Here is a 17825-nt window from a genome sequence, read left to right as displayed (position 1 = left end):
TCTAGATGATTTAACGATGTCAAAAGGATGCAATTTTCTTTAAAGAAATGAGAATATATATTCTTTTATATTTCTTAAATCTGTTTTATGAGCACAGCTGTTACACCTGATCCATCATTTCAAAACTAAAGGGGCCCATTATACATAGATTTCTAGTCTTTCTGCTCCCACTAGGCCCACAAAAACAAAATTGTGATTTTTACTTTTATGCTATGACTCCTACATGCCTAAATATGCCAAAAAACAAACAAAATGAGACAACATTTACATGCTAGCATAGCTGTAACTCTGATCTTGGATTGGCTCCTCCTACTGTGGAATTGTTGTTTTGTTCAGATTTGGAACTACATAAGCAAAATGTTGATGTTTCATTATTGAGGAGGTCTGTTTCATGGATCTCGTCTCTATTGCCATTTGTAGACGACCTCTTTGTTGGCAGAGGCTACTGAGCTCATCTTCGTTCCTTTGTATAATGACCCCTAATCTATGAATAAATCCATAACTGTTGAAATGATGGCAGCGATCTGATTGTGTTTCATCTGTAGGGTGAAGATTCCTTCTTGGAGGATATTTATTTCCTCCCTCATAAGTTGTATTTCTGGATTGGGAGATTTGGCCATATGTATCCTAATGAAAACGTAAGGTTCCCACAACAAGGGAGCACAGCCTCTTCTCTATACCACCTGAAAACTGTCTTATTTACACAGGTGAAGTATACCTATTCTAAATGCACAAAACCACCAGCTCACTGAACAACTTTCCCTAAGTTGCTATTGCACCCATCAAGCACATCCCAGGTATGGTCACCCATAGTCAGAGGATGACCTCAAGTCTTCCACCAAGCAACTTGAAAATTACATGCCCACTGAATTGATAGAACAAAAATTCCAAAGAGAAACCACTTTTAACTTTTTGATAGTGTGATTCCCCACATTCATATCCCAAAAGGTCATGGTCTCGCCACAATTATGCTCACAAATTATATTTCCACCGAGTTTTAACCAGAATGTGCATCAAAATAGCTATATCTTTGACTCGAGAGTGAACTATCTAGAGGAAATGTAAACAGACAAGCCATCTTACCACAATTCCATGTGTGAATTCCCCAGCGCACTTTCAATTTTTGGCAGATTAGCTACCTGTCCAAGCATCCTAGATGAACTTATAGCAAGTCAGCTTGAAGAATCGGGTTGCCCTAAATCTTGATCCGATTTAGGTGTGCTTTGCTCTGAGGCCGCAGGACAAACTGGCTGTTATTTTGCCTTTTAATGAATCCCAATTTCACCATGATGTAAATAGCTAATACTTGCTTGTTGTGTACCTTCACTAGGTTGCTGCTTTCTTTTGCCCCAATGAGAAAGAAATGATTGGGATACATGCTCTGACCTCCCTCCTCTGTACCAAAGTTATGATCCTCCCATGTCATCTTGCTTCCACCTTTATTGATGTAGATAGAGACATGACACTTAATTACTCTTCCCTTGCTCGGCAATCTAGTGATTGTATGTAGATCCTTCCCAACACCATCCTCACATGCCCACTGCATCATTGCTCTATACTTGCTCCAAACATACCTGCATCTAAGGACAAAGCATATGGGCACGCGTGTGTGGCATCTCTTCCCCAATTCTACATATGGCTTGTATCTTGCATGGTATGGAGGCCTTGGTTTCATCATGTGGCCATCCCACTTCAAGGCATTAATGCCTTTGTGAATTTTGATTTCAATCAAGGTATGTGACATATTGTTAATGTATTATTAGTTTTAATACCCCAATATCCAATGCAACACCTTCATTTGCTAGTGTGTATGCCAGGCAATTGTGTTGCCTTAGTATATGAAAAACTTCAAATGTTTTGAACTGATGCAACATCCTTTGAATACTTTTTATTAGTGCTTTTAAATGTTGGTCTTTTGCAGAAGCATATTTCATGAGGCTTTGTATAATAATTCAAGAGTACACCATGATTGTAATGTTTTCGATCCTTTGGTTTTTAGCAAGCATCAAACCTTGCGAAAGAGCATAAGCTTTGGCTTGGTTGTCTAACTTCCTCCCTAGACCCCATGAGAAGGTTATTTTTTATTTTTTATCGGGGCGAGAGGGTGCAAATTATTTAGCAAGCTATTGTGTTGAATTATAGCATGATTCCAAGATTGCAAAGGCCCAATGGCTTGATATGACCCGGAGGCTTGTACCAATGACTGAAATTGGTTCTAATCCCAAAAAGATCAATTAAACTTAGGATCTTTGTTTTTTAATTTTTGAGTTGGCATCTTGAAGGGGTGAAGGATTAGTTTCTCCACTTGCACAATTGAATCAAAATGCAAAGAGCGTGGCTTTAATACAAATTGTTGCAAACCTGCAACATGAATATACTCATACACGTAATCCCAAGATAGCTCAATCAATTGAACCATACACCCAAAGCATGTTTCCAACAAGAAGGCCATCAATCACAAGCTGGAATCTAGTTACCAAAAAATATTATGGCTGAAAAATAGGCCACCCTCCGTTCAAATATTCCAAGGGGGGCATCCTACAAGGTTTTCTTTGAATAAAATTACTTACATGCAATAATGCACAAATATATGTTGCAATAAAATATTTATAAATGATGAGATGATATGATTACAATGGTATGTGATGTTTGTATTATAAAACATTGAATGATCACATATATAAGGGGTTGTGCCGTCTAGTTTGTGTATTTTATGTATTAGTATTATTTATATATATTTCATGTTTACAAATCCCAAGGGGTTAGCTCAATCAATTGCCACCAATGTTGTTAGAAATTATGCTAGCTCCATGCCAATAGGTGCCCAATGCAAACCCCCCCTGTGAGAAGGGCACTAGTCTACATCGACAAGTTTTATAGGAATGCCATCCAAGAATGTGAGAAACCATCCCTTGTGTTTCCCCTTGACATTTAGTTTGGAAAAAGAAACATTTAATATTTAATATATAGCAATCGATAGTTACAGAGTAACCCAAAGAATTCTATAAATTCTCTCCATAAACTTCTTTATGATTATTATCTTTCAAGTGGAAAATCCAACTTATCTTGGGTTTCTAGGATCATAAGCTTCAATCAAAATGTTTGAAGTTTCCTCTCTTTCAAAATCAACATTCAAATCAAAAGACTTAGTAATATTGGCCTAATGGACTCATAATCACACTTATCCAAGTTGTACTATCAAGTATTATTATTGTGAAGATTATACTCTATTGATTCTAACAACCACTTTAATTAAACTGTGAAGCATCATAAAAATAAATTAAAGTGAAAGAAATTGGCATCTCCTTGGTTGGAAGAATGTAGCAACCATCTAGATCAGCTTCAGGAGCAAATCAAAGAAGAATAGTGCTAGTCAATAAATATTTGTGCTAAAATCTATTGGAGGCTCTTATTCAAACCTAATAAGCTCTAGTTTAAATTTTGAAGGGCTATATGTTGAAAAATGTGTAACTAGGATTGGTCTTCATAAATATGAAATGTAATTTTGATTCTTGTATATTATAAAATGAAAGAAAAATTATTATTGTTATTTTGAAGCATGAGTTTCATGTTCGAGGTCTTTTATTTTAGAGGTCAAGCACCCATTGAGTGCTTCTAGGGTTTGTCCTAGGTCAAGAAGTCAAAAGAGTCATTGTCATATGTTGAAGACCCCATCGGCCACATTGTAACTTGTAAAAAAGAATTATTTTGTATTTAAAAGTGTTAAAATACCCTCCAAGGCCAAGTCAGTCTACAAGCTAAGAAGTCGGCATAATTTGAGGTACTTGGTCCACCTTGGAAGCCTATATATAGTAAGGAACTCAACCTCCTATGGATACAATTAATTCTCTCATCAAGCAAGAAAAGGAGAAGAAGAAAGAGGCTAGTGAAGGAAGAAGAAGGATGAAGATCAAGTGATTGGGTTATTTCTCTCTCTCTCATCACACATGCAAAAGAAGAAGACTAGGGTTTCTCTTGTTAGGTTAGGGTTTTGTTGCTGCAAGATCGAAGTTGGAAAAAGTGTAGAAAGAAGGTTGAAGGAAGGCTCATTAGGTCATCCTCAAGCCCTAGAAGAAGGAGACACTCAAGCGAAGGTCTCAAGAAGTCTTGGAAGCCCAAAATAAGCTCACGTGTGGAAGCAGTTGTTGCTAGGAGGGCCAAAATTTTCAGACCTGCAATAGAGGTCGAAATTCTGTAGCTGGGTGTCGAAGTTGTGTTGTTGGAAGAGATTTGACAAAATTTGACTTGGGACAAAGGAAGCACATCATCAAGAACGTTGGACTTGGTCTTGGAAGGGTATTCGTCTTGGTCTAAAGGTCTTGGAATTCGTTAATTGAAGGATCTATAAGAAGAGAAGATATTTGTGGGTTTTCCTCTTAAGTGGAGAGGTTTTGGTCCTGGCTTGCAGCCTATATCCTGTATTCTTGTGTATTGTTGATCTTCTTGTTTTGGTAGTTGTTTGATGATAAGAACAATATAATATTAGGAGAAGAACGTAATAAGAAAAAATAAAAAAACATCAAATGCAATTATCAAACATAAGAGAAATCATTCTAACCATTGCCCTATAGATTTCTCAACATTATATACCCAAGGAACATGAAAAAAAGGTCATACTTACCAAAAGGATAAGTATCTTAACAATATCATAAAAAAAAAAAAAAAAACCAATCAATAGGTTAACCTTTTGGGAGATAAACCATGAATTCTTGATTGACATCATGTTGAAAATTGTAAACAGTGAAAGTCTTTTATTTTATGCCTTAAGCCAGAAAGGCCACGAGTTTGTCCTTCTCTTAGCATGGTCCAAAATCATGAGATAGACTTCAAATCATGTGTAGTGTTGGAGGTTCAATTACATGGAGCCTTCCTCAATTTAACTACAGGATTGGACGGCAGTTACGAATCCAGTTTAGGACAAGTTGGGACTTCAGTCATTGATTGAAGGAAGGACGAGTTATGACTCCAGTGACAATTAGAGAGAGAACCAATTCAACTCAGTTAACTTGTCAATCACAACTCGAGTTCCAAATTTGTACTTGCCTAATTTAGCATGGATCGAATCTATAAAAGAAGGATGAAGGCACAAGGATTATTCATTGTTGAGTGCACAAGTTTTTGTGAGATCTCTTTGCTTGTGGTGTGCGTAGCTTTGAGGAGCAAGAGCGCACGAGTTTATTGAGCAGATTTGCACTACAAAATAGGAGGCCAAGTGCGCACAAAAATAGGAGCCAATGCGCTACAAAATAGGAGATTTTGTGCGCAAGGAGATAGGCCTAGTGGGCAAGGAAATAGGGCCAAGAAGTGCACAAGGATTTAGGAGTTGGGATCAAGGGTTGGGGGGCAAGTACAAGCTAGATTAGCAAGAGAGCAAGTGTGTTCTCAAAGTAACGGATTGCTTTGTAATTGATTCAATTGCTCGAGATCGATAAAATACCACGTCAAGGAAATAGGTTTTTCCCTGTTGGGTTTCCTAAGAAAAATAAGTGTTTTTATCTGCCTTTTTATTCTGCTGCTTATAAGTTGTCGAGAAATTTATCTTGGTGAAAGTTAACTAGATTCCAATTTTCAATTATTCATCGAAGTAGTTGCAGAATTTCATGGAAAATTAACATTTCATTAAAAATGCATCAACAAGACACTAGGCTAAAAGTAATCCTACTAACAAGAATTCAAGAAATAATGAAAAAATAAAGATGGGTCAAGTTTAGAGACTACAAGAGTTTGTTGCTTGTACTAAGTGTTGTGAATGATTTTATACAAGTCAACAAAGCATCGACTGAGCAAGAATTAAGATTCAACTCAATAACCTATAAGAATGGTTTAAACCAAGGTTGCCAAAGCATGGGAGCAAAGTGAGAGTGGGAGCGTGAGCACCAACCGAGCTAATTCCCAAAAAAACCCAAGGGGATAGCATTGCAAGAGCAGTTTTTAAATAATATATATTTTTCATATATACATTTATATTTAAAAATAAAATGTAGAATACAAATTAGTTGTAGAATTCTCGTGATGGATGTAATCTCTAATACCTTTGGCATAGTGTGGTCTCTAGTGGACATTAATATCCATTTCCATTTCAACTTCAATCCTCAGTAACCCAAGTTTTACCTTCAAGAATGTATGGAAGGCATGAAACAATGTCTTTTGGAAAAAAACCCATAAACACTAAAAAGGGGGACACTAATAGAAAAGCGACTATGAAAATCATATAATCCCAATGGAAAGTGGAAGAGGAGGATATCGTCTTCCATAACTGTTGAAATGACATGAAAACTCTACAAATCTTGAGAACTTAGACGAGAAGCTAAAATTCTTCATATTTCAATTAAAGACAAACACTAAGAGGCAATGCAATAAGAATGAAGACTCCCCAAAGATAATTGGATTAGAATGAAATAAGATTGAGCAACTAGTTGTAACCCACAATGAACAAACATTGGAGGGGTTCTAAGAAACAAGGACAATAAAATTTATATATTACAAGTTCCTTAGGATGGCTATAAATGATTGGGAAAAATGAGTCTATCGAGGAAGGAATAAAACTTCGCCTTTAATGCAACATCCATAATCTAGAGATAGAAAAATACTTAAGTTGATTATTGACCTCCAAACAAAGCTAAAAAAGGCTTCTAGTTCTTAAAAGGAAAGATAGCCTACACTCTAAATTAGTGAAGCATTAGAAAATCAAAATGTCACATATATCCATGTAAAAAAGACAACAAATAAGATAGGAAACTTACCTCCAAATACAACAACTCATGGAAGAAGAAAATCCTAATAATTAAATAAGGACTTTTGTGAAATCAAGGGTTTAAAGACTAAGTTGGAAAAGTCCCAACAAATCTTGAATCGTAGCACCCAAGGGTGCTATCATGCCCCATCATCTTAATCAAACCTTCAAAAAGGAGGGGCTCAAACATTAAAAAATCAATATCCCTTTTCAAAAATGGAGATGCCGCACAATCCTACACCTAAGGTGATAAAACAAACTATATCATCCTCTACAACCAACTTTTCTCCTGGGAAAAATTTAAGTGATGACATTCTCACTAAGAATCCTACATATAATCATTGCTCAAAGTCATTGATTAAGTACCTTATGCCAAAAGATGTGTAAGGTGGCAAAATCCTTCATTAACAACTATGGATTCTCCAAGGGAGGAGAATAACGTAATATAAGGAAATGTTGGCCTAAGATTGTAAATTGTAGAATGAGTGGTTGAAGAAAACAAAGACACACTAGAGGACGGACTAGGAGCAAGAGAAAGAGAACATTAAGAACCAAGTAGAGAAGCTATTGAGGTGGAACCAAACTTAAAGAGGGAGAATAATGGAGTGGAGAGGATAGCCACTAACAATTCCACTATCAAATAAAATCCACACAAACCACTCTAACCTCAAATCTAACATGTTAAAAACAATTGGGACCTTTTGTGTAGAAATCTCTCATGAATGTCAATCGATACAAAAGAGAGGAAAAGGAAGCATAGGAGAATATTGAGCACCTGCAACCTCCTTACAACCCTCAAGTACAAATAAGTTATTGTCTAGTATGTTAAATACATAATCTTCTTGTCAAGTTATGTTTCAAAAACATAGTTTATTTATATTATATTAATCGTGCCATGATAGCAATTCTAGTGGTAGTCCCCCCAACCCCTTCTCGATGTTGCTATGAATGTAAGGTCAATTTTAGTATGCCTATCAATTTTACTAGAGTTTAGTTTTAATCCTAATAGGGGTGATAATTGTTTAGAACCTATGGATTTTAGCTTTAACCTAATCACATTCAGGGATACATAAATAAAATAGACTTGGAAATGATTTTGCATCCAAAAATAAATGATCCTTTATTATACAATGCAATGGTTGCCTTGAGGATGGACATCTAACAAAGAATTTACAAATGAAGGCAAAACAACCCCTCATCTTTGAAAGTTGTTTCAAGAAATAATCCCACATCTTTGCAAGTTGTTTCAAGAACCATGCCCTGGGGCTGAGGTTGCACCACAATACTTAATCCTAATTCCGTTCAACATAGGCAAGCAGGTAGGGGTATTTATTTCACCAAAATCGGGGCAGTCTTGCACCCAACCTCATCCCTTTTCTTGAAATTACATTCACATAGGGTGAACCGCAGCAACAACGGAACCCTTGTGGATACCTTAATATATTATCTGCCTGTCTGTCCATTGGTCAGACACCAAATTTCTCCCATGGCAATAGAAAGACCTACAAGCCCATAGGACAAGCATTAACGACACAGCAAACTCGTGCTCCCACCTCCGACATTTCCACCCCAGAAATATTTCTGGGAGGAAAAGAGGGACAAAATGCCCGTGAAGCTCCCCTTAAAATGTCCTCGAAAGAAAGTGGTACCCACAAATGCCTTGCTTCTGAGTATATAGACCCTAAAAGAGTAAAAAACAGCCCTAAATTTTCCATTAAGAGAAAACCCTAAATGTTCAAAACAAAAAGGGCGCAAAATTTTCAGAGTTATGAATTATTTTATTTTTAGAACATTCTGTGGTGGCATTCCACCGTTTTTTATCATTTTGAAAAGTATCGATCTAAAAGTCATACATGTTTCAGTTTCTGAAACAGATGACCGTTTCATGGGATTTTGACGAGCATATAGATAAACAAAAAAAAATTCGCTTGCATACATACATTCAGCATTACAACGTAACAGTTGCTTTACATGGAACATGCTAGCATGCATACGCATACGGATTCAAATCTCGTGGAAAACACCAAATCTGCATGCCCCTTCGTCAGGCGAAGGCACGTGGGTAGGAACTTCAATAACAGAGACATATTAAATTTGATTCAAGAAAAATAAAACGAAAACAGATTGAACCAAAAATAACTAGCTTAGGAGTTAGAACTTAGTATTTGCCTCGGAGAGATCACGAGTTCAAACACTGCAGTGCATGGTAAAATATACCCACGAAGTCAATAACCAACTGAACCCCAAAACCCCGTGTTTTCGCAAAATGAGAATGAACATCACACATTAGCGAAGAACAACTAAATGCCGAGAAATGTACGCGCAAATAATGCCAAGAATACAAAGGTCGTGAGAAAGCTCCAAAACTAGGTTCTGAAAGCTTTGGCCTAAAACCCTAGGGCATTCGGAAGTCTCTGGTTCGAATCCCTTAAGCACTTGCACTACATAACATATCAAAAGTTGCTATGGTTTGGTTTAAGGCACTAACCTTCCTACTGAAGCAGCATGAACCGGGTTTGTTTTTGGCCAGTTCCTTTAGGCCGAACGAATGAATTCCTATCAACAATATAAATTGTTAGGGAACGGGCAAAAACACATTAGGGAAGAATAATTAAATCCCGAGAAATGTACTCGCAAAACAATGCCAAAAATATAAAGGTCGTGAGAAAGCTCCAAAACTAGGTTCTGAAAGCTTTGGCCTAAAACCCTAGGGCATTCGGAAGTCTCTGGTTCGAATCCCGTAAGCACATACACTACATAACAAATCAAAAGTTGCTATGGTTTGGTTTAGGGCACTGACCTTCCTACTGAAGCAGGATGAACCGGGATTGTTTTGGCCAATTCCTTTATGCCGAACGAATGAATTCCTATCAACAATGTAAATTGTTAGGGAAAAGAAAAATGAGATTATACATTCATTACATTTGAGCAGCACGTTCTTTGCTCGATGGGGACAAGCAATAAATACCTTTCTTAACGCCTTGATCTTCTAGCTTTAACCCAAAAGAGCTCCTAACCACTACCATCACAGAGGCCCACCATTCCAATCCTTTTCAACTATTACTCAAGGGCTGGTGAAGTAATAAACTCCGTGTTAGTATTGTTGATCGTAAGTAATGTGGCCCTAGCAGGGGCAACAACGTGATAAGGCTGAGCACCGATAACAATAATGGGATGGTTCATCATATCTGGAGCTAATAGACCGGGGAAGCAAGTGATCAGTTTATAGTGTCACTTAGCAACACAATATCCTCCAAATATAGCCGAGGTTACATGAGTTGATAATTCGACATGGCTTTCAATTCGTCACCAATAATTATTCTACATGGATACATCCAAAGTTATGGGCTGTGAGGATATGGTATTGCGTCTTATCGAGGACACTCGGTAGATTTTGTCCACTTATCCTTCAAGGCCTAATGGCACCCCAAGGGAGGACAATTCAAATTGAATTTTGATAAGGCTAAAAATGCACGTTAGGTAAAGTAAGATGCACTAATAATGGAAAAAAAATGGCAGTTGTCTATAATGCGACTTTTTGAAAGTCTTTCTGGCGGGTTTTTCTGGTCGAAATCCGGCAGGAATTTATTGGAATCGCAAGTTTGATAGCTAGTTTCTGCACAATGAAAGCGTCCCAGGGGTTTTTGAGGGTGCTGAATCCAAATATGCAATTAAAAAACCATTTTAACTGCAACAAATCAAGATTTAACCTCAATTTCTTCCGCCGGATTCCGTCACCGGAATCTCCAAAAAGTCACATTATAGACAACTCCAAAAAAATGCATGCTTTGTAAAGCCACTAAGATAGAGCAAAAATGGGAAGACTGGGCATTTTACATTAGATAATATGAGTTCGAACATAGAAGTGGTTTATTTTGAAATAGGGTTTTAAGAATTTATAATTTTTTTAAATAAAAATTTATAGATGGTCTAGCTTTAATAATTTAAAAATATTTTTTTGTCATATATATAATTTAATGGATTAAATTAAGGGTTTTCAAATTATTTTTTATTTTAAAAATTATGTAGTTTGTTTGCGGCCTTCGCTATGTTTTGATGTTACAAATTCTCGATGTTACATGAATTAAATGGCACATAAGTGTTTTGATGGCTATTAGCATTTACCAACCATTTAATTTATATAGTTGTGTTAGTAATTATGTTGAAAAGAGATACTGGTGGGAGAAATAAAGTTTTGTATGTATCAAAGGTGTTATCACTCAGGGAAAACCTTGGTTGCAGGCCCTAAGGTAACCTCAAACCACTTTTAGGTTGAAACTTGGCTCTTCAACCTGCAGGGGGATCTCTCCGTAAAACTCAACTACTTTATGGTCACTGTAATAGAAGGTTTTTACAATTGAGTTCAAGTGAACATATTTGGGTTTAGGTATAAGATGGTTGGATGATCCTCAAAACCTACCATTGGGCATGGAGTCAAGCTATCAACCAAATGAAATCACAGATCTAATGAGAAAATTGCACAAAGCATGGGAGTAACACGTCCTTTGACTGTTTTGGAGATTTCGAAGAAAGATGAACTGGGAGAAAACAGAGCTTATAAGAGTTGAGAACAACAAGTATTTAATGACTGATAATTTAAGAGAGGAGCATCAAATGAAATCCAATCTCATTAAACTAACATTTCAGACATGAAAGAGACAATTAATAACAGAGAAATACTGACAAGGAAATGAAACACATGAGTTTTATACTAGTTGCTCATCAAACACTGCAAATACATTTAAGATTGCTCAAACATATCCAAACTACAAGTAATTTTTCAAATGATTTCCAACCCTTTTTCATTATTCATAAACTGTCTTTATAGAGTTTCACATAACAATTTGCAAAATAATAGAATCCTCATAATTACAATACTGAGATATTTTAAAATATCCTTTAAGTTCATGCACAAAAAAGATAAACTTAGAAAATATCTAATGAATCCTAGAAAACTGTAGGCAAATATGCTAAAATCTAGGCAAAAATAAAGTGATCTTGGTCAATTTTCTGGCTGGAAAATAGAACCGGTCCTTCTGAAGATTTTCAACAAAACAAGTCCCTCTATCTACTTCACCAACACTGCCCTGGATGTCTTCTATTATTCTGCGATTTTCTACAAAAATCACTAACCGGTGGGTCATCGGCATTACTGATTTTCTGATCTGAGATATAGCTGACAACCGGGAGGTCAATCCTTTCGAATATCGCTGACAATAGAGATGTTAGCGTCTCTATTTCATTTTAGAAAAGAAAATGTTGACAGGCACGTTGTCGACATTTTCCTATAGGTTTCATTTACTAATCAGTATGCATAGTTTGTTCAAAATAGCTGACAAACACACTGTCAAGCTTTTCAAAAATGTTGACAAGGGCATTGTCAACTCTCCCGACTTTCATATTGTATACAAAACTGGCAGGTCGACTATCAACGAAATGCAAAAACTGAGTTTTTTATTTAAACAAGTGGACAAAAATGGTTCTGATACCCTGGCATATTAGCTGAGGGTATTGGCAGCTTCGAGTAACACATCCAACTTGTCTAATCTCTGCTTCTTGTTCTTTCTAGTCTCCATGGGCTTTGCTTTGGCAACCTGTTTATTTCCTTTCTTATTAGGGCTTTCAAGCTTATTCTTAGACTCTATAGACCTTTTCTTAGACTTTGTAGGTTTCTCATTGATGATTAAGTCTTTCAGAGGCACATCATCTATGTCAATGACTTGTTTAGCTAACTCTGGGTTGCTTCTAAGCTTGATTTTATACCGTAGCTTGTTTGTTGGCCTAGTGTGCCTATTACCCGGTCTAAGAATCTCAGGTGTTGGTTCCCTTTCCTCTATTATTGGCTTCTTTCCCTTTAAATCTTCAGGAATATATGTGTCTACAGGGGTGTTCTCTGAGGGTAAAGTTGGAAAAGTAGTGAGGCCAATGTCAACTTCTAGGCTTTTCAACGATGTAGGCTCTGGCTTGTGAAGTCGAGCACTCTTCCTCTGATAGACCTTAGGAGCTTTTGGGGTAGCTGAGGTAGATGGGGCTTCTGATTTTTCATGCATGATGGGAGTTTGAACAGGAGCTTGAGTCTGAGTCTTATTCATCCTCCTAATAGTTTGGGGTCTGCCTCTTTTCCTTCTGGCAAGTTGAGGCTGGAACCCTCCCTAGAAAAGGAAATGGTTCCAGGTCCTCTTGAGCTTACTCAATTGACTTTCTATCAAAAGTTTTATCAGTGCCTTGTGATAAATAAAATGTGAAGAAGGGTTAACCCTAGCCCTGAACCTAGCAGCCATGTACTTGAGGCTTTCCAGCAAGTAAAAGCAGGGATTAATCCTAATATGCCCATCTAAATGTGCTAAGAAGTAAAAATGATATGAATTGATCCTATTATAATGACCCTCACAAGTAAAATATTGTTTGAAAAGTTGCAAGGGAGCATACCATTTGTCTTGTAGCCTATCTTTTTGAACCTCGACCTTCCAATTCTCTGCTCTATGTTCTTCTTTGAAGAAAGACGGAACGTCTATGCCTACTAAACTATGGCTGGAAAAAACCCTATCAACGTCCATGGGTAGAGTTGTGGCTTTGGAAACAGTGTGATTTATGACCTCAAACGCTAAACCACCGACCTCCAAACGGTTACCATCGAAACCTGCTGCAAATGATTGAGCTACCAAATCTTGGTACTCGGAACAGCAATAGAAAAATTGACTCCAACCTACCTACTAGAACAAATGTAGGATATCAAGAGAGACATTCAATAGCTATGGTTCTTTAGGCCCAGTTCGGTTTAGCATGCCTCTCTTTCCCATTATGTCTGATACTATCTGCGGGATTCAATGTTGTGTCCCTGCTGTGAAAATAGTTTCAATCGCCAAGTGGAAAAGTCAAATAACTTACCCATATAACTGCTTACAACACATGAGGTTTAAGATAAAATGAAAGTAATTATGTGTTAAGTTAAAACTTAACATCACCCTTAGTCATGATTGTGAATCATAGTTCGTTTAATATGGAGGAATCGGTCACATGGCGTTCTCAATAATTACATCGCTAGACACGATTAAATTCATACTTTACCCTTTTGAACATAACAGAGACATATGCGCTCAAAATACTGACACTGACGTTATCAGCACAGTCAACATTTCAAATATTTAAAAATAACTTAATCGTTGATAATTGGCTCGTTGGAGAAATGAGAAAATAGTGTTATCCTCATTGTCAGCGATATTCGCTTTTCCAACTATATCAGGTCCCAAAACATTGCTAGGAGAGTTAACATGTTTATTACAACCTTAAATGCTGACAACGTAGTTGTCAACATTTTATAAAAATTACAAAAATGAAATTTTTTATGATAACAAAAGGTTTGAAGGAAGTGTTACTAGATTGAGATTCTTAAATGATAATTATTTTTGGGTAAAGTATATTTAGCTTATGAAGATGGAAGGTTGAAGACCAAAGGAGATGGATAAGGAATGCCTTGGAAGGTAGGATGTGTTGAAAATGTAACTAGGTTTGATCTTCATAATTATCATTGTACTTGTACCAATATGTATTTCATGTAAAAGCAAAAAGAAGAAAAATAAATTTTATTATTATTATTGTTATTATTATTCTAGTCAACACATGTTCTTCATGCTTCTAAGGTTTATTGAGTCTAAAAGAAAATTTGTCATGTGTCAAAGTCTCATTTGGACTAATTGTGAGAAATAGAAAAAAAATAAATTATTTTGAATAAAAAAGAGCCATTTAGACACCACAAGACCAAGTCGACCTTGAAGAGGCACCTATTAGACCTCCTGGACAAATATCAAAGGAAGAGACTTTGACTTCATTTGATCACTCACTCACACTCATCGATTTCTATGCAAGAAAGTAGAAGAAATAGAGTGAAGGCCAAGGATAGAGAACAAGAATCTAAGGAAAGAAGAAAAATTGAATTTTTGTTTGTTTTTGTTCACATGTGCAAAGGTGTTGGCACAACTCTGCGAATTACAAGGCCAAAAATATGTTTTTGTTCACACGTGTGAAGGTGTTGGGGCAACTTTGCGAATTTGCAAGTCCAAAATTATGACTTGAAGAGGTTTGACTAGCTTTGATTCTTATTGAGGTCTAATTTGGTTCTTTGTGGAGGTCTTGATCTTGGTCTTAGGTCCTAGATATCTCACTTTGATCTGATCCTATAAGAAGAGAAGTTGTTTGGGTTCCCCCTTGTGGGCTTTTTCCCTGGATTAGAGCCTACATCTTGTGTTCTTTGTCTTTTGTGATCTCTATGCACTTTATATTTTGGTAATTGCTTGATGAAGAAAACGTAATAAAGTAATAAAAGCCAACAAACACTCACAAGTAATTATCAAGTAAGAGGAATCAACCCTAATCTACAAGCATATTGATTTCTCAACATGGTATCAGAGCTAAGGTGAAGGAAGGACAACTTGAGGATCACTTTTTGTTGGCATTCTTGTTTGAAGACATTCTTGAAGTAGTTATCTTCTCTCTCCCTCTCCAAATGGCAAGATACATGAAGGAAGGTCTCAAGACTCTTAGGAGTCTCCTTGAATATATCAAAGGTTATATCGTCCAATTCATTTCTAAGCTATCTAAAGGAGTCATGGATGGAAGTTTTGATTCTGCTCTTACATGCACATTTGAAGACGATAATACATGGGTAATTGACAGTGGAGCTTCAAGGCACATGACAGGGGAACATGGTAAACTCAAAACTCTATCAAAAGGAAACTCTTCTCACTCAATGGAACTTGGAGATAATAATACCTACTCGCTCAAAGGGATTGGATCTACCTCCTTAGTGTTGGAATCCAGTGGGAATATTCATCTCAACAATATACTCTATGTTCCAGGTTTGAAAAAGAACTTACTTTCTTTTTCTTGCTGAGAAGATAAAGGTGATAGGGTGGAATTTCTTGATGGCAAAGTTATTGTATGGGCCAAAGGGTCTAGTATTGAGAAAATGAGAACTATTGGGATTCAAGATGGGAGGTCGTATATACTTCTAACTCCTCCTCCTCAAGCTCTAGTGCATTTATACATCAACCCTCATGAATTATGGCATAGAAGGTATGGTCACTTTCATTATAAGATATTGCCATCATTGAATCAAATGGTTACTAGTACACCTCAATTGAAAGAAGAGCATGAAGGATTCTATAAGGGATGTGCTCTTGGGAAGAATATGAAAAAACCTTTTACTAGCAATGACACAAGATCCAAGGAAATTTCGGATCTCATACACTCTGATGTTTGTGGACTTATGGCAGAGAGGTCACTTGGTGGTCATCAATACCACGTAACATTCATTGATGATCACTCTAGAAAGACTTGGATATACCTTCTAAAGTCTAAGGATCAAGTATTCAAGAAATTCCAAGAGTTCAAGGAACATGTAGAAATTTTGAGAAAGAAGAATATCAAAACCCTGAGATCAGATAATGATGGAGAATATACTTCTTGATAACTTATATATTTTTGCAAAGAAGCAAGAGTTAAGAGGGAGTTGATAATTCCCTACAATCCTCAACAAAATGGTGTGGCTAAAAGGAAGAACTGATCCATTGAATAATGTGTTAGAGTCATGCTACATGCCCAAAACCTTCCCAAGTTTTAATGGGGAGAAACTTTTGTAATAGTAGTCTATTTACAAATTCAAAGTCCTCACATAATTCTTAATGATATGACCCCAAAAGAAGCATTCATCGGAAAGAGGCCAACTATTAATCATCTCCAAATTTTTGGATGTCTCATATACATTCACATTCCCAAAGACAAAAGGAAGAAGTTGGACCCAACAGGTATAAAAGGCATCTTTGTTGGATATAGCACCTCATCAAAAGAATACAGAGTCTACATCAAGGAAGAACATCATATTGAAGTAAGCAGAGATGTCATTTTTTATGAAAGCATTGCATACAAGAAGTCCAAGGATATTCCCATTAATTCCAATGAAGAAGAAGAACCTATCTTTATAAATGAAAAAGTTTCAAGGCAAGAAAAAACTCTGGAACCTACAACTAATCATGAGGAAATTGAACTTGTGCAACAAATCCTCATTCCAGAAAATCAAAAGAGGCCAAATTGGTTAAGGTTAACTATACAAGAAGTCGAATGACATGCAACAACAAAAGGAACATTCAGAGAAAGCAAGAAGCCTAAGAGATATTCAGGTTATGTAACTTACATGACTAAACTTATTGAAGCATAACCTACCACTTATGAAAAGGAAGTCGAACATAAAGAATGGAAGAATGTAATGCAAGAAGAATACCAAATTATAATGAGGAATGATGTTTGGGAAATTGTTCCTATACCTAAAGACAAATCAACTATGAATTCCAAATGGGTGTACAATATCAAGCTTGCAGTTGATGGAAGAATTGACAAGTATAAGGCAAGGTTTGTGGCAAGAGGATTCTCTCAACAAGAAGGAATTGACTATGAAGAAACTTTTGCTCCGACGACGAGATATAAAACCATTAGATCGCTCATTTCTATTGTGGCTCTTATGAGATGGAACATCCATCAAATGGACATAAAAACAACCTTTTTGAATGGGACGATTGATTTTTACATGGAGCAACCTAAGGGATTTGAAGTTCATGGTAAGGAAACACATGTTTGCAGGTTGAACAAGGCTCTATATGGCTTGAAACAATACCCTGAAGCATAATATGTCAGGATGGATGCATATCTACTAAGACTTGGTTTCATCAAAACTTTTGCAAATCTTAATCTCTACATCAAGGCGGTAAAGAATGAACCTGTGATCATACTACTATATGTGGATGCCTTACTAATAACAAGCATGGAGTGATGTATTCAAGAATGCAAGAAGCAACTTGCAACTAAATTTGATATGAAGGATCATGGACTAATGCATTACTACTTGGGACTAGAAGTATGACAGAAACCTAATGAGATCTATCTTGGTCAAGGGAAATATGTGTTCAATATATTGCAAAAGTTTGGTATGATGGATAGTAAACCAATGACGACTCTAGTTATCACTAATTTGAAGAAGTTAAGGAGTTTAGATTCAAGCCTTGTTGATCCAACATCCTACCAACGGTTGATTGGATCCTTG

At 36.5% G+C, this 17825-nt stretch overlaps 1 protein-coding gene across 5 annotated transcripts in view; it reads right to left on the bottom strand.

The window, feature by feature from the left end:
- Positions 1-9953, bottom strand: part of LOC149187699 (Zinc knuckle (CCHC-type) family protein) — a 58540-nt gene extending 48587 nt beyond the window's left edge. The window contains exons 1-3 of one of the 5 annotated variants that reach the window (XM_089411448.1): positions 9702-9953; positions 9534-9600; positions 9222-9289 (exon numbers count right to left, since the gene is read on the bottom strand). Coding sequence is in view for 1 of the 5 variants with exons in the window: in XM_089411445.1 (XP_089267571.1) it covers positions 9702-9759 (58 nt within the window). In the remaining 4 variants the exon portion in view is untranslated. The other 4 variants (XM_089411449.1, XM_089411447.1, XM_089411445.1 and 1 more) reach the window with 4 other exon arrangements.
- Between the last annotated feature and the right edge of the window lie 7872 nt (positions 9954-17825).

This window comes from Pinus tabuliformis, chromosome 3_1, assembly GCF_031772625.1.
Source record: "Pinus tabuliformis cultivar Carrire ecotype Pingquan chromosome 3_1, CPIR1, whole genome shotgun sequence".
NCBI lineage: Eukaryota > Viridiplantae > Streptophyta > Pinopsida > Pinales > Pinaceae > Pinus > Pinus tabuliformis.
Note: the sequence above shows the minus strand (reverse complement) of the source record. Positions and strands in the feature narration are given on the sequence as shown.